This window comes from Dipodomys merriami, unplaced genomic scaffold, assembly GCF_024711535.1.
Source record: "Dipodomys merriami isolate MVZ:Mamm:240054 unplaced genomic scaffold, mDipMer1.0.p SCAF_137, whole genome shotgun sequence".
Classification (NCBI taxonomy): Eukaryota; Metazoa; Chordata; class Mammalia; order Rodentia; family Heteromyidae; genus Dipodomys; species Dipodomys merriami.
The window spans coordinates 2,478,445-2,500,589 of record NW_027202682.1 but is presented as its reverse complement, the minus strand read 5'-3'; the positions used below and the strand labels follow the sequence as shown (position 1 = coordinate 2,500,589).

The 22,145-nt window shown below is 60.6% G+C and overlaps 2 protein-coding genes across 6 annotated transcripts in view; both read right to left on the bottom strand.

The window, feature by feature from the left end:
• Positions 1 to 114: 114 nt before the first annotated feature.
• On the bottom strand, positions 115 to 16,542 carry LOC138825462 (BTB/POZ domain-containing protein KCTD5). Of its 2 annotated transcripts, XM_070020061.1 has the most exons (7): positions 16,253 to 16,542; positions 9,090 to 9,198; positions 8,667 to 8,758; positions 6,191 to 6,286; positions 5,115 to 5,240; positions 3,578 to 3,635; positions 115 to 1,644 (listed from the first exon to the last, which is right to left on the bottom strand). In XM_070020061.1, exons 1-6 carry the CDS (start codon positions 16,502 to 16,504, stop codon positions 3,591 to 3,593), a joined length of 720 nt encoding a protein of 239 aa, XP_069876162.1. In that variant the 5' UTR covers positions 16,505 to 16,542; the 3' UTR covers positions 115 to 1,644; positions 3,578 to 3,590. The 2 variants fall into 2 exon arrangements, with proteins under 2 accessions (XP_069876162.1, XP_069876163.1); XM_070020062.1 differs by lacking the exon at positions 3,578 to 3,635.
• Positions 16,543 to 16,701: 159 nt separating this feature from the next.
• The window catches only part of LOC138825461 (3-phosphoinositide-dependent protein kinase 1), a 65,506-nt gene continuing 60,062 nt past the window's right edge, over positions 16,702 to 22,145 (bottom strand). For all 4 annotated transcript variants that reach the window (XM_070020058.1, XM_070020057.1, XM_070020060.1 and 1 more), the window contains one exon: positions 16,702 to 21,853. In XM_070020058.1, the coding sequence (XP_069876159.1) occupies positions 21,737 to 21,853 (117 nt within the window). In that variant the 3' untranslated portion in view covers positions 16,702 to 21,736. The remainder of the gene's footprint in view (positions 21,854 to 22,145) is intronic.

The following is a 22,145-nucleotide window of genomic DNA, read 5'->3' as shown; positions in this document are numbered from 1 at the left end:
CAAGCGGAACAATGCGGACGGGGCGAATGTAATCAAAGGACATCATATACACGTACAGCTTGCACAACTACTTTATGACAAAAAAATTTAAAAAAATAACAGTTCCTGGACTCATTCATAAATACACAATTTTATTTGCTATTTTCAGGGGAAACTTAGGCATTGAACAGTAAGCTGATAAAATACGGATACCTAAAAAAGTATAAAAGTATAAATATCCCCTTTGAACAAATTTTAGTGAATTAAGTCTTAATATCTTTAAATTAAAAAAAAATCCCACAAGCCTATCTAGGATGTCAAGGTCATAAATCAAACAATGCTAAGCACACAGCAGCTCCCCAAAGGGCACCCCCACGGCCGGCAGGGGCCCTGGGGTGCCCCCAGCTCCTGCTGGTGGCTGACGCCCCCACCCCGGTACAAGGTTTTCATAAACTGTTTAAGCCAAACATTTAACGACATACAAGAGACCTTACGGAAGGAGGAGGTACACCCGAGGTGCTGGAGAACACGGTTAATCAGGTTACTGGCAAAGGAGAAGAGGAAGAGGGCCCCCGGCGAGGAGCTTCTGGAGGCATTGGAACGGACAGGGTCCCGGCAGCCCCCTCCCCCGGGACCGGGGGCCTGGGCGGAGCCCACGGGGGTGGGCCGTGGGGCCCAGCTGCTCCACGTCGTGTCGGGTGGGCAGCCCCGACGGGCGCCGCGTCACCGCTGAGTGCGCAAGGCCCAGAAAGAGAGAGAGAACTGCATAGTTGTAGGAGGAGGTGAGGGCCGGTGGAAGAGACGCGATGCACTGTAAACATCCTCAAGTTTCGACGTGACCCCGAGAGCAGGCCCCGAGCCGGTGGACAGGCCTCCCGCCCCAGCGTCCACCCCGGCGCCACGAAGGCACTGGTGGGCGCCAGCCCCCCTCCGAGCCCGCGGGCAGGACAGACAGGGTGCCGCGGCCACCTCTGTGAAGTGAGCTAACAGAGACCCAAAACGCAGCACGCTCAGGCCTTTCTAGAGTATAAACACGGGTGGCCTGTCCACACCGGAAAAAAGGGGATGCAAAGTTCTCTCGCCTGGAAAATACACATCAGAAGCCTTGATACACCGCAGCCCCCGAGGCCAGAGGCAGAGGCCCGGCCCCGGGGGGGGGGGGGGGGGGGGGGGGAGTCGCGATCACGCCTGGAGGCTGGGGAGCTCCCTGACCCGAGATCAAGGGTTGGGTGCTCGGCGTGAGCCCCGAGCCGGTGTGCCCACAGCAGGCAGGAAGGCGCCCCTCCCCGGCCGAGGCCCAGGCTGTGTTTGTAGCACCAAGAACCCTGTCCTTCAAACAGTTTCGGGCCTGTACCAGCGGGCCGGGGCTCCCCGCCTCAGTCCCACGTGGCACTCAGAAAGAACAGCGTGAGCCCCAGAGATGGCCCACACCGGCCCCGGCCTCCTCCCCGCGGGACGCCGGGGCTCCGACAGCTGGGCCGTCTCTCACCACCCACCTGCGAGGCAAAAAGGATCCGCACCCAGATCTCGAGAGAAATGATCAAAAGCAGGTTTCTCCTCACAGCCACGCCTCCCGACGTGGCGGCTCACGCTCTGTGGGAAAAGGAAATCGTCTCTTCGGCTGTCAGCGCCGCCTCACATCCTGGAGCCCCGTTCTTGCAAAATCTGAAAAAGGCCAAGTGCACAGTGTGAGGACTCGGGGCGCGGGCAAGGAGGCGCCTGATTGGAGGGCGGAGCCCACGCCGGGCCCACACCCCTGGTTTCCACTGGAGCTCCCCCCAACCCCACGGCCCCCACGGCAGGCTGGGAGACCCTGGCAGTGGCGGCTGCCAAGTGCCACTGCTTCAACCCCAGCAAGCCCGGGCCGCTGAAGACAGGAAAGGGAGAAGACGCGGACGCAGCACCTCGGGGCTGGGGACGGTGAGTAAGCTGGCGGGTGGCCCCAGCTGTGAGCCCCGCGGCTGTGGGGGACCCCCAGGTGCCAGCTGCTCCTACCCATCCAACACCCCGGGCCCTGCCCACCCCAGGTGCCGAGGGGACCACACGGCCCACCTCGGGCGATCCTGGGCGTGAGCGGCTGAGGGCCGGCCCCGGCAGGCGGCACCTGTGCCCCGTGCCCCGGGAACAGCCGGACACATCGGAGGGGGTGAAGGCAGCCTCGTCCACTCCACCGGAGGCCCCGAGGACACAGCTCCATCCGGGCGGGACAGAGCCAGGGTGGCTTCCTGCGTACCCCACTGTCCTCCTGTAAGCCAGGCCCTACAGCGGGCGTGACCTCCATGGCTCTGAAGGAAGCTGCCCCCCCCCACTCCCCGCCCCACGCGATGCTGGCCAGCCTCCAGTCGGCCCAGCAGCTGGGGCTCCCAGAGGCTGGAGCCAGGCACCCGTCACTGCCCACGCCTCGGGCAGGGGACAGCGCACCCGCAGCCCAGGAGGCCATGGAGCCCAGACCACAGCCCACATCAGGATCCACGCTTGCGCCCAGGCTGAGCCTGATGCTGGGACTCTGTATAACAGTAATAAGCAGCTGAGCACCAGCGCCTCACACGTGATCCCAGGAGGCTGCGATCTGAGGATCATGGCTCAAAGCCAGCTTGGGCAGCAAAGTCTGTGAGACTCTTATTTCCAATTATCCACCCAAAAAAAACCCCAGAAGTGGCGGCGCTGTGGCCCAAGTGGTAGCGCGTTCACCTTGAGCAAAAGAGCTCAGGGACAGTGTCCAAACCATGAGCGTGCGTTCAAGCCCCATGAGAGATAAAAAAAATAAAAGTAGCACTTTGCATACCAGTATTATTTACATTCCCTTCTTTATGAGGAGAGTGTTTGATGCAGGGTGGGATATGTAGCCCAGGCTGGCCTTGAACCTGTGATCCTCCTGCCTCCCCCGTGTGGTGACAGGTGAGGGCCACCTGGCTGTCTAACGTGGCCTGGTGATGAATCCTCCAACAGGGACAATGTCCCCTGGCTCCACACAGCACGTGATAAAACACTGTGGGTCCAGAGACAAATCCCATACTCAGTGACCTCAAGGTACAACTGGTGGAGGGAAAGGCCTCTCGGCTGGAGGGCTGGGCAGGAGGGGACTGGCCCGGGCTGCGGCTGGGTGTGGCGGGGGCAGTGGAGAAGGCACCCAGCCTGTGTGGCCAGCCTGAGAGGCAGGGACCCCGTGGGGTGCCGCCGCCTCCGGCTCCACACACAGACAGACGCAGGAGGGACCCACACGTGGGACCACGCCCTGGACGTGGCCAAGGTGGCCCAGGGCCCAGGGAGGCGAGCGCACGTGGGAGCCTGAGGCGGCCCCGCTGGAGGGATGGCAGGTCGCCTGCCCGAGGCCGGCTGCAGCCCGCACTCACTGCCTGGCCCGTGGCTGCTCTCGGGTCACGGGGTCTATGGTCTGACCCCAGCCCTCCTGCCCCAGTACTGTCCAGGGAAGGCCACTCCAGCGGGCCCCCCTCCCCGCAGGCAGCTCTAATCACATCTAGGAGGCTCTGTCAGCTACAGGCAGGACAGGCACACGGAGGAGGCGGGCGCGAGGGCCAGCGGGTCACGGGTTAAGGAGACGGAGGTCGTGGGAGGAGCTAAGGGCCACGGAGCTCACCATGACACACAACTCAATCTGAGTCGCTGCTCTGGCGCCCCGTGTCGTCGTCGTCACTCTGGTGTGGCGGGCAGCGAGCCGAAGGGAGAAGAAGACAGGGCCGTCAGCCACACACGTGGACAGGCTTCAGTGTGAAAAGGTGGCCGTGACCACAGCCCACGGGACACAGCTCTAAGAGGCTTCCGGCCCTAACAAGCGCAGCCCTGGGCAGGGCAGGGCAGGCGTGGCGAGCGGCGGAGTACCCGTCCAGCAAGCACGAGGCCCAGTGTGACCAAATGAAGGAATGAATGAGAACACCCCCTAGCCCCAAACTCCTCCCTTCTTTGCTGGATAACTGGCAGGAATGGAATCTGCAGCCCCGTCCTGGCGGGCTGCAGCAGCCGCTCCATCCAGAAGCTTCTGCAGCTGTCCTACTTCAGAGCCAGGTATTTTTGGAAAGGGAAATGGGGCCACATTTTCAACAGCAAAGGGACTGAGGGTCACGCGGGGGCCCTTGGACAGCTGAAGGGCCACAGAGGGAGACGGGCCCCGTTGACTTTCAGCATGGAAACCATGAATTCAGAAATAGCAGGCTTCTAAAAATAAAGCCATGTGTAAGAGTCCCTCCACCGCTGGCTGCTCGAGGCGCGGGCCCAACAGGAGGCCCGCTCGCCCCGGCTGGCTCCGCAGCCGATTTCGCCCATCTGCAGCCTGGCTTCCCCCCAGGCGCCCGAGTCCCAGCACAGGAGCGTGTGTGCGTGTGCGTGTGCGTGTGTCACGCACAGGCTCAGCGGTGAGGGCCTCTCGGTGCCCGGGCCCTGGCCTGAGGACCAGGAAAGGCTCCAGGGATGGCTACTGGACGCTGCCAGGGCCACTGGTCAAGGGCTGGGTTGCCAGAGTCCCTGGTCCCAAGTCCTAGGTTAAACACCCCGGTCTGGCCTCTTTCCCAACCCGCGCAACACCCTGGGCCTCCCGCGGGTCAGCAAGCCCTGCCAGCTGCCCAGGGGTCCCGCTCCCCAGTGGACGCGGCTCAGAGGTCTGAGGTGGTCCAGTCTGCCTGGAGCCAGGCCCAAGGACGCGTCAGGGAGGAAGGCCGGCGAAGTCAGGCCCCCTCTGTGCTCAGCCCAGCTCCACTCCCCTCTGCGACACCCAGGCCCCCGTCCCTGGGGGAGGCCCAGCTCCACTCCCCTCTGCGACACCCAGGCCCCCGTCCCTGGGGGAGGCGGCAGGATGTCCTTTCCCGCTCGCTCCGGCTGAGGCCGGCGGCACGCGGCTCCCCGCGGCCGTCCTGAGGCTGAGCCGGCCAGCGGGCTGGAGGACGCCCGCAGCAGCAGCCTGCGCTGAGCGCGGAGGACACGGCCAGCCCGAGGCACGGGAGCCCCGGAACCAGCCGCCAGGAGCTTCAGGGGCCCGCGAGCCAGAGGCAGGAGGAAGGGAAGGCCTTTCAAGAGCCAAGCGGCGCGTGCGCCATGTCGAGGGCTGGGGCACCGGGACCCTCCCCCCAGGGGACCCCCACACCGTGGGCCCTCCCTCCCAGCCACGGGACCCTCCCCCTCACCTTGGCCTTCTCACTGGGCTCACTGGTGGTGCCGTACGGGATGTTGTGCAGCTCCTTAGAAACCACGCAGAGAAACTCGGCCTGGTCCTCGTTTCCATAGTTGTAGGAGGAGCCGATGCTGACCAGCTGGGGGAGACGCGGCCTGTGACGCGCAGCCCCGGCACCAGAGGCGCACGCGGCACAGCCCGCAGAGGGAGGTGCGTGGAGAGCAACCCCCCCCGCCCCCCGCAGGAGCTCCTGCACCTGCCTGCACCTAACTTAACTGCCCGACGTGCCAGGACAGGCCCTCCCAGGGGGCCGGAGGGCTCGAGGCTGGGCTCGGCCCAGGGGACACTGCCCCACCCAGGGAGAAGCCACAGTGTCACCTGTGGACTCACACCCGCACCAGCCGCTCCCGCAGCTGGGGAGTGGCGGGAGCAGCCAGGACGGCCAGGGAAGGAACACAGTCTGTGTGACCACCAGCTGCTGGCCACGGCGGCACAGCGTGCCAACCCGGCTGCTGGCCACAGCTAGCCTCGCTCAGGAGGCCTGCTCCTGGGGGAGGGGGGCGCCCCGTGACCTGTCCCGGTCACCCACAACAGGACAGAGCTTAGAGGACTTAGAAGAGTGCTTCCCCATCAAGCCAGAAATCTCAAGACACTAGTGCCAACAAGAACGACCCAGCTCCGAGAGCCAGGATGGCAACAGGGCCCCAGCGAGCCCGGCCGGCAGTGCCACGGGCACCCACACAGCCTGCTGGGCCCAGGCCCCGAGACCCCGCAGCCGGGTGGGCATCAGCGATGCTGCACAGCCTGGCCAGACCCCAGGCGGGCCCAGCCCGCAGGCACCTGCAACCCCATACAGCCTCCTCAAGCTGCTGAGAGAACTAGAAGGAAACCCAAATCCCTCACCCGGGGAGGAGGCGGTCTCTCAACAGCCACCCCCCCAAAAAAACTCCCTACAGCCACCGTGCTGAGGGCCCTGGAACCCAGTCTCTAGGGGCTTCCTCCCGCAGCTAGGGCTGAGCCCCGATGCCCGGCCCTGGAGCTCGGGGGGGGGGGGGCTGAGCGCAGGCCTGGACGGGCGCGGGCCTTCACCTGCTCGAACTTCCAGCCGTCGGACATGGTGGAGACCATCTGCGTGAGCTCCTCCTCCTGGCACTGCAGCACGCGGTACACGTGCTTCACCGGCATCTGGCGGGTGGACAAGCACACATGAGGGCAGGCCACACCCGCACCCCACCCTAAGCAGCGCTGCGGGTGCCCACAGGGGCGGGCTCCCCAGAGACCCCCACGGCTCGGTGCTCTGAGCTGCTGGGCGCCATGGTTTCCCTCCAGACAGACACCTCCTTCTCAATCCCAACGCACAACCGGCCGCACCCCTGACCCCCTCGGAGCTCCCATGGCTCCCCGTGAGCACGCTCGACGTCTGTGTCTGCTCCCGGCCAGGCCACGTCAGTCTCGCGAGTCTGTCTGGGGAGGACCTCCCACGAAAGCCTGGCCTGCAGGGGTGAGGCGCTGCCCCACGCCGGAAGAGCTTTCCACACACAGCCGCCAGACCCGCGCCCGCCCCACAGCGCCTCCTGACGCCTCCTGTCCACTGAGCGTGGCAGGCCAGGCCCAGGCCCTGCACGGCGCGGGCCTCCCGCACAGCCGCACGGCCGTGAGGTGAGGCAGAGCGGAAGAGGAAGAAGACTGCAAAGCCCAGGGGACAGGGAGCGGCCCGGGCCGCCCCACTCCACTAGCAAGGGCTGTGCACAACCCAGGCACGACCCTCCCCTGGCCCCTAAGTGCCAGGCCACCGCGAGCCTCCGCCCAGGACCCCGAGCTGCGAGGTGCACAGAGGGAGGGAGGGGTGGGGCGGCGTGGGCCCAGTGTGGTGTGGTGCGGGGCTCACTTCCCAGCATCCTTCTGGAGGAGAGCCCGCTGGGGGCGGCTCCGTGGCCAGCACAACGCTAACACCACGGTACCTCCTTCCAGAAGGTGCTGGCCCAGCGCAGGTGCCACATGGTCATGTGGGAAGGCCCCAGGGGCGGGAGATGCTCTCCTCCCAGCCTCCCTCAGCCCTGCTGGCCACAGGCTCTCTGCAGGTCTAGGAGAGGCTTCCTCCCACCCTCCCACAGGGCCTTCCTGCCCACATGGCATGGCCTTCCCTAAACCTCTGCACAAATGTCTGGGGGTGGGGAGGGGATGATCTCCCAGCTCCGTGGGAGGAGCTGTAGGGCATGGCTGGAGGCCACCAGGATGGGGCTGGGGGGGGGGGGGAGGTCGGTGTAGGTGGGGCTGGAGGTGGGGGTAGGTGTGGGTGGGGATAGAGGTGGGGATGGGTATGGTGGGGATGGAGGGGGGAGTGGGGGGGGGTGGGGATAGAGGTGGGAGTGGGTGGGGGTGGGGATGGAGGGGGGGAGTGGGTGGGGGTGGGGATGGAGGAGGGGAGTGGGTGAAGGTGGGGATGGAGGGGGGGAGTGGGTGGGGGTGGGGATGGAGGGGGGGAGTGGGTGAAGTGGGGATGGAGGGGGGGAGTGGGTGGGGGTGGGGATGGAGGAGGGGAGTGGGTGGGGGTGGGGATGGAGGGGGGGAGTGGGTGGGGGTGGAGGGGGGAGTGGGTGGGGGTGGGGATGGAGGAGGGGAGTGGGTGGGGGTGGGGATGGAGGAGGGGAGTGGGTGGGGGTGGGGATGGAGGAGGGGAGTGGGTGGGGGTGGGGATGGAGGAGGGGAGTGGGTGGGGGTGGGGATGGAGGGGGGGAGTGGGTGGGGGTGGGGATGGAGGAGGGGAGTGGGTGGGGGTGGGGATGGAGGGGGGAGTGGGTGAAGGTGGGGATGGAGGGGGGGAGTGGGTGGGGGTGGGGATGGAGGAGGGGAGTGGGTGGGGGTGGGGATGGAGGGGGGAGTGGGTGAAGGTGGGGATGGAGGAGGGGAGTGGGTGGGGGTGGGGATAGAGGGGGGAGTGGGTGGGGGTGGGGATGGAGGGGGGGAGTGGGTGAAGTGGGGATGGAGGGGGGGAGTGGGTGGGGGTGGGGATGGAGGAGGGGAGTGGGTGGGGGTGGGGATGGAGGGGGGAGTGGGTGGGGGTGGAGGGGGGAGTGGGTGGGGGTGGGGATGGAGGGGGGGAGTGGGTGGGGGTGGGGATGGAGGAGGGGAGTGGGTGGGGGTGGGGATGGAGGGGGGAGTGGGTGAAGGTGGGGATGGAGGGGGGGAGTGGGTGGGGGTGGGGATGGAGGAGGGGAGTGGGTGGGGGTGGGGATGGAGGAGGGGAGTGGGTGGGGGTGGGGATGGAGGAGGGGAGTGGGTGGGGGTGGGGATGGAGGGGGGGAGTGGGTGGGGGTGGGGATGGAGGAGGGGAGTGGGTGGGGGTGGGGATGGAGGGGGGAGTGGGTGAAGGTGGGGATGGAGGGGGGGAGTGGGTGGGGGTGGGGATGGAGGGGGGGGAGTGGGTGAAGTGGGGATGGAGGGGGGTCGGTGTAGGAGTGGGTGTGGGGGGGGATGGGACAGCTGTGGTCAAAAGCCTCCCAGGGATGGAGGGTGAGCAGTGTTTACGGGGAGAAGGCACCAACGCTTTAGTCATCTGACTTACCTGTGATGTTTTGCTGTCTCGTTCTCTAATTTTGTCTTTTACAAGTTTTATTAGTGAGGTGATATTGTAAAATTCTGCTTCCTCCAACACTCCTGAAACAGAGGGAACAACTGATCTTCACTTCACCTGCTCTGTCCAGCCCAGCCTGCCCTGAGGTCCTCACGGATCCCTGCAGCTCTGGGGGGGGTGGGGGGGGTGGGAGGGGGGAAGTGTGGAGCAGGGGCACCCTCACGCCCGGTGAGGTATGGAACCACAGCTGCTCCGAGCTGGGATTTGGGATTTCCCTCCAGCCGGAGGCCACCTGTCACCCGGGGCCACCAGCCCTCCCTGAGACCCGCAGAATCAGGGAGGTGCTGGCTAGTCCGTTTAGCACAACAGGACTGCCCCCAAGATCAAGTTTCTGCACAAAAAACCACCACTTGCCTTCTTCTGCAAGGTCCTTGTTGATAACCAGCTTCCCGTGCCTCAGGTAGTTCAGCACAGGCCCGAAGTAGGTGGGGTCTCTGTCAATGAGATAGGCACCAGTCTCATCCTGCGAAGAACGAAGGCCGCGCTAGTCAGAGCAAGGCCAGACCCACAGCTCAACTGCACAATACGTGGGCCCCCCACGAGGGCAAGGCGGCCCCGTCCCAGCCCGTGCCCTGCCCCTGGACACCAGGGCAGCAGTGCCAAGACCTCCACAGAGGGTGGCCGCTTCCCGCCCGCAGCCAGGGGGCAGCCAGGCCCCGGCCAGTGGCTGGGGAAGGCGATTCACATATCCACGGTGGGCGCAGCTCCCACGCCAGGTGGACAGGCCTGCATGGGAGCTGCAGGGCCCGAAGGCCCACCAGGCCTGGAGCCAGCCACGAAGCAGGATGTCCTGCCAGGACCTTGCTTCTTCACATCCCTCCCCAGACCCAGGGCTGAGTGTGGGGGTTTCCTCCCACCGCCCACAGCTGCACACGCATAGAAACCTGCCTGTCCCGGGCCGGAGGGACAGGCTAGGGGGGTCGGGTGGCCCATTCTCTCTCATGGTGGTTTCTCGTGACTTCACCCTCATCCTCCTGGAGGCTTCCAGAAAAACGAGACCCAGGGAGCCCAGGGCGTTTGCTGTCACCTCACCGCGGCCACGGCGGGAGGGTGGCGAGAGTGAGAGGCCCACGAACCCAGGAGCCACGCATGCGCCACGCGAGCCTGCGGCTGCTCAGCACCCCAGCCGCCCAGGAGGCGTGGCGGGAGCGGCAGGAACACCTCTCCCACCCAGCCCCATCACACCGCCACGCCGTCCAGGACAGCACCCATGACAAAGCCCACTTCACCATCCCCGGCAGCTTGACGCGCATCTTAAAACCCACGCGAATTTCCCACTGGAATTCCTGTATTTCGATTATGATTACTTTTATTGTTTTGTCGGTCATAGGGCTTGAACTCTGGGCCTGGCACTGTCCCCGAGCTCTTGGGCTCAAGGCTAGCGCTCTACCACTTGAGCCACAGCGCCACTTCCGGCTTTTTTCTTTTTGCTTAGGTGGTGCTGAGGAATCGAACCCAGGGCCTCAGGCATGCAAGGCGAGCGCTCTACCACTGCGCCACCTTCCCAGCCCCATCCCTATAACAGGCACGGGCTACCTGAGCATGGTGGGGAGGTTTGCGTTGTTTTATAGAAGAGCTAGAATTAGGACTGCTCGCTCAGCTGAGTGGGAGCCCGAGGGGCGGGCTGCGAGTTCAAGTTCTGAGAGTAGCTCAGGAGAGGAGCGAGTGCGTCTGGGACGGTGGGCTGCGGGAGCGTGTTGTAGAACAAACGCAGCGAGCACCCTAGCAGCCCCCCATCTAACCCACACCAATATCCCAATATCCCCACCAGCCTGGGACACACACTTGGCTTTCTTCCTCTGAAATCTCAAGGCACGTTTCAAGTGACTCCATGTTCACATGCGACCCTCGCCTGTACCCTTCTGACTTGTTCCACACAAGCCTCAACCCCAGAGAGGCCTTTGACACCACCGGTGACCGACGAGGACCGCCAGCGACCAATCTGCACCCTGCGCCTGCCACCTCCACACCAGCACCCCTGCGGTGGCCCCAACTCCTAACAGCTTGCGAGGGTCCGGGAGACCCTCCCGCTCAACTTGCCTCTGCTACACGGTCCTGATCTGCCTGTGTGCACCGGGGAACAGCAGCTTCGAGTGAGACAGGGAGGGGCGCGCGGCCGGCTCCCCTGGAAGGAGCCCCTCAATCTCAGGCCTTGGCCTCCCAGCTCCAGAAGGCAGCGGTCCCTCCACACCGCTGGAAACGAGAATGGAGGACGCTGACGTTCCCGTGTGTGAGTCAAACGAAGCTCGGAAGCAGATGTGATGGGCCCCCAAAGGGGACCCCTTCCCTCCCCACCCCCCCCACACGAGCTCTCGTGGCTTCTTGTGGAACAAGCCTGCTCCTGATTCCCGGGGGATGGAGCCCCGAGGGCTGTTTCCTGCTGGCGGGTGGGCAGGTGCACGGCCGCACCGCGGGCTCTGTGCTCTGGGCTGGGGTCGCCCACCCTGGTAGTTTCCTAACTTAGAACAGGCTAGATGGCCCACGAGAGTCCACAGCGGACACGCGCTGCTGCCGCTTTGAGTGTGTGGATCTGGCACGCCACCAGTGGCAGCAGGTGGGAGGTAGAAACGGGGACTGCGGCGGTGAGCAGGGACCAGGCTGCACAAACCAAGCCCGGTGGCTCTGTGGGACTGGGGTGCGGCCGCCCCAGCCCGAGTCTCCCCACTCTGTGCAGAACATTGCGCCCCGGACAGCCCGGCCAAACATTCACCCCTCAGCTGTGGGGCCCGAAGCGGTCCCCTCCGCAGTCCCCAGCAGCTTTAAGATGGCCTCTGCTGGACAGACAAGGCAGAGAGTTCTTGATTTCCTGCTGGGACCCAAGGGCACCCCTGGCTCCTTTTCCCCCCCGCCGTGGCCTGCCCAGTCCCCAGTGGCACCTGCGCCTCGCTCAGCCCGCACAGGCCCGACCTGCAAAACCAGGCCGCGGAGCGCAGAGGTGCCACAGCCACCAAGGACCCGAGAGCCATGGGACGCCGGGGAAGGTGGGCGGGGCGGGAGCCCAGGGTAGGCGAGTCCACACAGAGCACAGGGCCGGGCAGCATACTGGAGCCCTGGCGCTGTGCTTCGCAGGCTCGCTGCTGCCCAGGCAGCCCGGCCCCGGCCCCTCGGCAAGGCTCCCGACCGGCACCCTGGTCCCTTCCAGCCATCCATGAGCCTCGGGCAGCCCAGCCCCACTCTGGAAGGTTCACAGCAATGACTATGCAGGAGACAAACATTAAGAAAACTCTGTGGGGAGAAAGCATCTGGATGCGTTCATTTAAGAAATGAAGTACAGGGGCTGGGAAGGTGGCTCAGTGGTAGAGCGGTTGCCTTGCATGCATGAGGCCCTGGGTTTGATTCCTCAGCACCACATAAGCAAAAAGAAAAAAGCCGGAAGTGGTGCTGTGGCTCAAGTGGTAGAGCGCTAGCCTTGAGCTGAAGAGCTGAGGGACAGCGCCCAGGCCCAGAGTTCAAGCCCCACAACCAACCAAAAAATAAATAAATGAAATTGAAGCACAAGGATAAAGCAATGACCACTAAGTGCATCCATCACTACACCGCCCCAGTGCCAGGTGGCAGCTCCTGCCACTTCCCCCGACTGAGCAGGTGAGCCTCTGCTCAGCCGGAAGTCACCCTAACGCCAGTCACAGTCACCACCATCACATCACAGTCAAAACCAGGCTCTTTCCCAACTTCACAGGCTGTGGCGGGGGCCTGGTGTGCAGAGGGCCCTCCGCAGGAGCGGAGCGCATGCTGAGCTCTGAAAGGGAGCTGGGGTGACACCTGGCCTGGCATAAGGACGCCAGAGAGGGCGCAGCGCGCCGCCCCGCCTCCGCTCTCACTGGGCCGCAGCTTCATGGGTCCCGCCCTTTTGGAGACAGAGCGGCCACACCCATCCGGAGGCTGAGGTGCATCTGTGGGTTCCGGGAACACTCTGTGTGGAAAACCTGGCAAGTGTTGTCAGACTCCTGGGCTAACCTGAGACCAGGCACTGCCTACTGGAAAGAGGGCCAGCCTTGCAGCCGATGGCCATGGGGCCTAGGCCTGGGAGGAAGGGTCCAACGTCCCATGAAAGGACAGGTCCATCCTTCCCAACACTGGCCTGCTCACAGCCAATGGGCTATGTGCCTTGCATCAGGTGATCACAGACTCAGAGAGGTCAAGCACCCGTGGTAGAGGAGGTGGGAGATGCCGCCCAGGCTCCACAGCCAGGACCACAAGCATCAAAACAAAACCTGCCGGGCGCTGGTGGCTCACGCCTGTAATCCTAGCTACTCAGGAGGCTGAGATCTGAGGATCACAATTCAAAGCCAGCCAGGGCAGGAGAGACAGTGAGACTCCTATCTCCAATAAACCACCAGAAAACCGGAAGTGGCGCTGTAGCTCAAGTGGTAGAGCGCTCGCCTTGAGCTGAAGAGGTGAGGGACAGCGCCCAGGCCCAGAGTTCAAGCCCCACGACCGACCAAAAACAAAAAACAAAAAAACAAACAAAAAAAAAACCAAAACCTGTTTCATGCCTCCTCCATGTCCAGCGCACAGGCCATTTGCAGGACTCTGTCAGGCCACTGCTTCTCTGACTTAAGTTCTGCAGAGCATAATCAGCCATTTCCACTCTAAGCAATCCCTACTTCTCCTGCCAAGCCAGCAGCCGATCCAAAGATGGCACTCCCGCCCACACGCCATCCCCTAACCCTTCCTACCCTTCTAACCCTAAAACTCACCAGGACCAAGTGCCCTCGGAGGGGGCACCAGAAAGGACTGCAGGGCCTGATCACAGGACACACCAGGACCACCCCCAAAGATCCACCGGGTGCCACCCTGTCTGCCCCTTCAAGCTGGGACAGCGACCCTGTGCCAGCAGCAAAAGCTCATGTCCAACTTTTGAGTTTTCTGGAGGCCTGGCGAAGGAACCCATGTCAGTCAGGATAGCTTCCAACTCCAGCGTCTAGGTGTTCCTGGCCTCCTGAAGTGTCTCCACGCTAAGTCAGGGGCCAGTGAAGCGACACACAAGCTGTGTTTACAACAATGCCTCTGGAGTACAACAGCTGGGACTACAGACAGACACAGCCAAAGGGAATCAAACCCTCCCCACAGGCAGCATGGGAAGGAGTATGAGCTTGGCCTGCCCCAGGGGCAACATGGGGAAGAAAAAAGACAGGACAGCAGACGGCCAACACCAGCACAGTCCCGCTGGACTGTGTCCCACTCAGGCCGTCTATACAGAGACCTTCACAGCAGCGGTGACAGGAGACCAGAGGGCGAGGGTCTGGGGACACAAGCATGGCCAGAAGTGGGTCCCAACTTGGGCTCTAAGAACTGGGGGGATGGGGGTGCAGAAGAACGGAAGTCTTCACGCCAGCCCCTGCGGAACCCCAGAAGGTTTTGATTTGAAGGGTCCTCACCCAACTCTGATCCTACCAGGGCACCTGGCAAGCGCAGGAGCTCCACAATCACTACTGGAGGGGGCCGGATGCCAAATGCCCAACACTAGGACCCATCCCTGGAAGGGGTCTTGTAGCAGGTTCCTGCTGAAGTCCAACTCTAGGAACAGCTTATCAGGTATTCTTTCCTCAATCTCTTAATGAGGTCAGTTTGGAGATCCTCACAAGTGAATCAACATCCTGTTTGTCTTCAACGTGTAATTAATGGCCTCCCACTGCTAATGCCCCGATCCTCCACCCTCCACCCTCAGATTCCTTACCCTAGGAGGTATCTCCTTGGACATTCTTTCATCAGAAGCTTGGGAGGGGGCCGAGAAGACCCTCATGTTATACATTTTCTCATGTGAAATATCAGTTTAGTGACATGACTAGTGAGAATTACTCTTTCTGGCAACTTATCTGTAATTAGAACTAACCCTTATCTATTGCTACCAACTGTATGAGAGACTGTATCTGCTAGATTACCTGTATGTTCTGAATTTCACTTTGACATTTCCGAAACAGAATATGATTTTTAAAAACCAACTACAACAAAGGTACATTCTGATAGATAAGATTGCACACACATACACACGGATCACAAATGCAGTAAAGCCTAATTCTTAAAAGTAGCTGCAAAAATAAAATGACGGGATGAATCGACTATTCTACAGTCATCGGGCTCTGAATCTACTGTTTCAGTGCTGCACAGGCTGCCACTGCCTCAAAAGAACCCAATGGACAAGAACAATTTAAAATCGAGTTAAGCAAAGCGAGGGATACTGCTGGAGTAGAAAGTCAAGTAAAGGGTCAGAACAAGATTAAGAACAACAGTAAACATACACCCACACTACAAGAGAGAAACCACAGCTGACAAAAGCCTATTTCTATCCTGGAGATGGCAGTCATTTTCCAGAGGTCAAGTCTCTTTTAAGTAAGAGTAGGGAGCTTGATCAAATGAGAACTGGGAACAGCTGGAGAAGGGGAGGGGGTGGGGGAGACAAAGGGAGAAGAGGGAGGAGAGTTGAGAGAGTGTGTGTTCAAGGCCCTAATTTCTGCCCACTATGGGTGTTTTTGTGGCGACCCGAGTTCTCATGTCCTGACACCGAGAACTGTCTCCGTCAGGATTTTCTAAGTGGAGAGAGCTCCTCGTCTTTTTGGAAAGCCTCCTGCAAATATGGCAAGCTGGCAAGGAACACTGCCAAGTGCAGTCCTATAGGTTCTACTGGGAAATCCAGTCAGGTTTAGTATGGGGCTCGTGCCTGCCACACCGGAGAAGTCCACGCACCCTCCCGAGCCTGCACCCCGCGGCTCCCGCGTTCACCTTCCTGAGCCACTCTCTCCTCAGGGTAAGCAGCAAGTTAGTTTCGTTACTATCTGCACTACAACGCGCACGCAGTCTCGGTCGGAGACTCAGCCGTGAGCCTGGACACGGCCGTTCTTTTGCAAGGCTGGCAGGAAACGACGCCTAGAAATCAAGGTAGAACAAAAAAGGCTCCCGCCGCTCCCCTCTCCCCCGCAGGGAGCCATCTTCCGCGCAGGGGCCGGCGGCCCGCGCGGCGCGGCCGGGACGGAGGGAGCCAGTCACCGGGGCGGGCGCCGGCCCCCGCCCCCCGAGCTGCGCCGATTCAAACGTCGGCCCCGGGCAGCCGAGGGGACCGCCACGGCGCCCCGCGCGCGCACGCGCACACGCCCGGCCACGCCAGCCGACGGAAGAAATAAAGTAGGTCCGAAACAAAGTCCAGGGTCTGGGGCGCCTCGGCCTCCGCCTCCTCCTCCTCCTCCTCCGCCGCCGCCGGCCTCCCCAGCCCCGCCGGCCCCGCCGCCTCCCTCGCCGGCCTCCCCGGCCCCGCCGCCTCCCTCGCCGGCCTCCCCGGCCCCGCCGCCTCCTCCGCCGGCCTCCCCAGCCCCGCCGGCCCCGCCGCCTCCTCCGCCGGCCTCCCCGGCCTCCCCAGCCCCGCCGGCCCCGCCGCCTCCCCCGCCGGCCTCCCCGGCCTCCCCGGCCCCGCCGCCTCCCCCGCCGGCCTCCCCGGCCCCGCCGCCTCCCCTGCCGGCCTCCCCAGCCCCGCCGCCTCCTCCGCCGGCCTCCCCAGCCCCGCCGGCCCGCGAGGCCCTCACCTTGTCCGAGTCCAGGTCGGGGTCGGCCTGGCACAGGCGGTACAGGAAGGACTTGGGGTCCCGGCACAGCGTCTGCCGGGTGGTGAGGAAGTAGGTGCCGCCGACGTTCAGCCGGACCCACTTGGACACGCCGCCCGGGCGCTGCGCCAGGGCGCCGAGCCCCGCGCTGCAGCGGCGGCACAGGCCGCCCCCCGGCCCCGCCCCGAGGCCGCCGGGGGCCGGCGACAGCAGCTCGCAGTGGTTCTCCGCCATGATCCCAGCAAGCCCTGCCACCGCGCTGCCCGGCCGGAAGCGTCCGGTCCTTAAGAGTGTCCTCCGGAGCAAAGCGCCCGCCCCGGCGTCACGCGGAAGTTCCGGCCCGGAACGCCGGCCGGCAGCGCCCCCTTCCGGCCGGCGCTCGCCGGCCCCGCCCCCGGCCCCGCCCAAGGAGGAGCCAGGCCGCGAAGCAGTACACACTACATGCTTTTATTACAAGACTACTGAGCATACGAGGGAAATTCATCATTCAGTAACTACATCGAAAGCACAGATACTTGAAAAAAGGGAAAAAAAAGATTCATTAAATTATGATATGATTAAACTATGACCAAATAGAAAATTTATATAATAAAGCCAGAAAAAAAGTTGTAAAATATAGTTTACAATAATTATTCACATTCAAGGCTGTACATCAATACATACAACAACGGTGGCCCCGAACATGAATTCAATCCAAATAATTCATATATTAGAATTTAAATAACACAGACTGAACTAGAGGCCAACCTTAGCCAGCAAATAACCTTATATAAGAATAAAAATACAAAAGTGTATATCCTAGTATCATTGCATTATTTGTTTTCATAAGTTTTTTTTAAAAATTTTTGCTTTGCCTGTACATCACAGTTACAGCTACAGACCAGGTAGAAAATATTACACACGTTCTAACTGACTGCCACCAACCTGAACGACAGCAACATACTATTGATTCGTCCTATTTCAGTTACGGACAAGCTGCAGCAGCTCAAAATACTGTTAAGTTTAATTTGTCCACATCCAATCAAACTACTGTCGTGACAAGAGTTTGTCACTGACACAATAAACTACTTGTAGTCATTATGTCAGACAGCTAGACTAGGGAGGGCTGCACTGGTTTAAAAAAAAAAAAAAAAGCTTGCCCTTTGTAAAAAGTCTTACTTTTTACAGATGTTTGGTTTCTTCATACTAAAGAAATGAGTTACAGGGAAATTCCAGGTACACCAGCTAATTCATTTGCCCACCATCATCATCTCAGTGACAGATAAAACTGCTTGTTGCTAAACACAGTTTCCTCCCTAGAGCCTGATTTAGAGTCCTGCAGGCTGGGCCAGAAGCTAGTGCCCCTCAGAGGTGTGAAGGGGCTCCAGACATATTCTGCCTAAAAAGAACCACAGGGACCTAGGTCACCACCAGTTAATATTGCACCTGCACAGAAACAACACACAAAACAGTGTATGGCGACCTCTCCCAGAAAGGGGACCTCTGTGCTGCTCTCCTGGCAGCTTCCGATCTCAGCAGGGAGCACCCTAGGTCTTTGGTCTGGTCAGGGAGGAGTCTCCAGGCATCAGAGGACAAGAGGCCATAAGCTCTGGTAGAGTCAAGTGGCACTGAGTCTGGTGCCTGGAAGAATCCTGTTTCCTACCTAAATCAATGGACCACCGCCCAACCTGAAGAAACAAGAATCAAATCTGGGTAGTCTCAAGACCAGTCAATCTACAGCACTATGGGCAGAGGGGAGAAAGAAGGTGGCCTTCCCTCCATACCAGCCGGGGCATGCACCACACTGTACAAGAAAAAGGCCAGACCTCCTGAGGGTCACACAAAGGAGTTTTTATAAAACCCAATCATTTACATGGTTTCTTTTTCAAAGCAGAGCTTTTACTCCACTATTGATCCCAAATAGCCCAATGAACTTTCTGAGTCTATAAACGTAATTACGAATCACCCACTAAGCATGTGGCAAAGGTCAGTACAACACTTTTATCTCTGCTAACTGCAGAAACAGATTCAGTACCATTGTGGTCACAAATGACAAGATTGTGAAAACACCACCAAGCACTTGGAAGCCATAGCAGCAGGAATGGAAGAGACTAACATGCAAACATGACCAGATTCTTGCAATGAAAATAAGGAAGCTGGTTCTCAGGGGGAGAAAAAAAAAATCCGTTGAAAAGGGGTTGGGGAAGGAGAGTCATATTCAAACATTGCTTGGAACACACAGCTTAGCAGGACTGTTACTGGAACACAGAGCATCTGAATATGAGACCAAAGGGAATCTGTGCCATGAAAAAAGTCGTCTGACACACATACCACTTGCAGGTATCTGAGGGGGAAAATGTCTAAGGTAAAAAATCAAAAACATCACAGCATTAAATAATGAAAACCAAGAACTCATCTACAAAAAGGAAATGGTCAGATAAATTGATAAAATGTACAACCATTGGACTCTACCATCACTAAATACTTGCTTCAACTGTCCGTGGCACAGGGAAATGCTTGGATATCAAATGAAAAGGCTGGATGTAAAAGTATGTGCATGTTGTGTGTTCCCAGTTTAGTTAGGAAAGCAAAAAAAAAAAGGGGGGGGAGGTGTAGCTCAGTGGTAGAGCGCTTCCTGCATCTTGAGTCCCTGGGCTCAATTTCCAACACTGCAAAAAGGAGGAAGGGGCGGGGGGAGTGCGGATGGGGGGGGGGACTAGGGAAGAGAAAAAGGAAAAAGGAAGGGAGGAGGAATGAAATAATATTGGGGGGCAGGTAGGGGCAGGATCTAGGTCAAAATGCTCATAGTAGCCCCTGGTTGGTGAGTTCGTCGTTGATCTTTACCAGGTGCTCCTCTGCTGGCATCTAAGACTCTGTACCACAAGGCCATCCTCAGGCATGGACCACAGACACCAGAGGCCTAGAGGTGAATTTCCGCCAGCGCTGGCCTGACAAGTTTCTCAGAGCAAACTTTCCGCAAACCTCCAGGAGGTTAGGGCTCAGCACGGCAGCCATGCCACGGCGCCACCCCCTGCAGTGGAAGGCAGCCACACCACAGTGCCGCTCCCTGAAGCGGAGGGGCTCAGAGCTCCACACAGGGATGCCACTTCTCTAGCTGAGGGCACAGACAAAGGGGTGGGACCCACCCGTCCAAGTCCAGTTTTCCGTGTCCTACGGTAGGGTACAGTGGACAGGAATTACGACAACTACAGCCTCAGGTCCTCCCATACTGGTGGGAGGGACCAAGAGGGTGTGGTTCCAACCTTCACACCCACCCTGCTTCGTAGGCCACAGGGCCACCAGGGCTTCGGGACAGCAGGTTCCCCTCGTTCACCTTGGCAGATCCCAAGTGTGCTGCTGGGCAGGCTAGCACCCACACACCTGTCCTACAGGGCAAGGCGCCGCCTGCATGCCGTGGGTGGCTCTACGGGCGCTGATGGAAGGGAGGTATGGCCTTTAACCAAAGGCCAGGAAAGAGGGAGTGGGAGGACGGAGCTGCGGCAGGCAGGGCTGGGTCGCCCCACGGCGGTGGCTGCCGGCAGGACGGCTGGGTGGGGCGAGGAGGTAGTGACACTCTCCAGCGGGAGACAGCGACCAAGCCTAGCTTCAGCCTCACCTTCTCCTCTGCAGCCAAAATGATGCCTTGTTTGCTTACGCAAAAGAGCCAGGGAGCCCCCGCCGCACTGGTACAGGCTGTTCTCCGGAGGGACGAAAAGGCTAACCAGTTACAAGGGAAAGGAGCCGGAACAGGAACTCTAAGGAACAAATTCCAAGCTGGCTCCACACAGGCAAGCCTCTTCAGCAGCTGGGAGAGGGGCCCGCAGGCCGAGAGCTGCAAGCCAGGCAGTGTCACACTCCCCAGGGACAGGCACGGCCCTGACCCTGGCTGCTGACCCCCTGGAAAGCCCAGGGAACATTTCTGCTCTTCTCCAGCACTCCACACTAGCACAAACAGCAGGACCTGCATCGGCACTTTGCCCCGGGCTTAAAAGGCGCCACTCGGCACACAGGCGGTCAGCGGGGACGGGAGGGGCAGGGGCTTTTCTGCGGAAGCCATTTACTGGGGCCTCTGTGAGTCTACAGGAACGGAAGTGTTCCCGCCCCGGGGACAGGGCGTCCGAGGTGTACCTGCAAGCTGACTGTCCGTTCCTCTCCTTCCCAGAGCGTCCCCACCAGGGACAGCTTGGGCAGAGAGGCACGGAGGAGCCTCTTAGGGGCGCTCTGCCTGAGCAGTGAAGGGAGCCAGGCTGGTGTGTGCCAGGCCACCCCCACTGCAGAGCAGAGCACCACCGCGGGGCATCCACAGCAGCGCCCTGGAATGGCAGGGGACAGACAAGGGAGGCCAGGCGTTGGGTTTAAGTGGGCTGTTCTCATGGCCTGGGCATTGGTGAATAACATTTTTTGGTAGAAATCCACTCTTTATGGACCAAATAGGCTTTTAAATTTTCAATGTAGAGACACAAAAGCTGAGCTAGCTGAGAAGTGTTTACCCATAATACAAACGGGGCATATGAGAATGGGCCAGAAACTGACAGAGCCTGAGACCACTGGTCCCAAGGTTCTCTCAGACCCTCCTTGTGCGGCAGCAGCCGGCACACTGAAACCTTTCCAAGACTCTCAGGAGGGTCTGTGGCCCTACTTTCCCCCTGTAGGCCAACAGCCTAAGCTGTTCTGGCTGGTGCCTCCAGGGGGCCTCCTGGCCTGGCCCAGGTGCAGTGATCCAGCTGGGTGTTAACCATTCCTTGGCTGATGGCATTCTTCTTGGACATATGTTTGGCATGGTGTCCACTGCACTGATGGACACTGCTAGGAGGTGGGCTGCAGAAGTGGAACCTGGCGGGGCTCCCCGCAACCGTAACTGCCTGCTCTGCATGTCGCCTCCAGAGCAGGGAGCACAAACATCACAGGCAACGAGGCCTGCTAGAGGCACCGAGGGCCAGCCACACGTCCAGGGTCGGGCACGACAGACTCAAGGAAGGCAGTGTGCACCCAGAGCCAAGACCCTGGTGCCCACAGCCAGCTGGCGGCAGCTCAGCCCAGCAAAGGGGTGTAGAGGCTCCCTGGTGAAGGGCTCTATGACAATGAGGGTGGGCACAAAGAGCCAAAACACACCCAGCCCCTCAGCCGCAGCAGAAGCTGGGGCAGGTGGGAGGAGTGGTAGCGGGCACAAAGTTCCCCTGGTTGCTAGGCGGCCACTGGTCTGGGCAGCAGCTGGGTCTCCACGGGCACAACAGCATGTGGAAGCCTCCACAGAGCACAGAGAGCAAGCAAAGCAACCCTGAATTCCTGTTTGCTATTGGTTTTGTTCTTTGTGTGGTTGGGTGGTTTTTTTTCTTCTTTTCTTTTAAATAAAAAAGCTGCAAGGTTCCTGCCATCTGCGTTCTTTGAGGTGGCCGGTGGCAGGTGGTCTGGAAGTGTCCTGGTGGCGGCCGAGCCGCGCCAAGGGAGGTGTCCTGGCAGCGAAGGGCAGCCCGGCCGCAGGACATGTCACTGCACAGAGGCATCTGGGTGGCTCTGGTATCGCTGCCTCCAAACCTCCTGGATCTTCCTGCACCACTTGTGAGCGTTCCCACTTGGATCCATCAAGTAGTACGTCCTGTTAGGCTGCAAAGACAGAGCACCTGATGTCCTCCAGGGAGTCCCCTAACCCACCCCAGACAGCACCTAAAGTCCTCCTGTAAGCACCTTCACCAGGTCTTCCTTCCACACGCGCAGAAACTAAACATGCAGGTGAGTGACCCACCCTAAATGGAGAGCCAGCTCAGAGTGGCCCACTCAGGCCTGAGGGCTTAATGCAGGGCCCTAACGGCCCAAGGCCAAAGCAAGGGAGGCTCTCCTCAGAGGCACAGAGGTCTTCCCAGAACACTGCCAGCCAGAGTCCTCAGGACAGACTCAC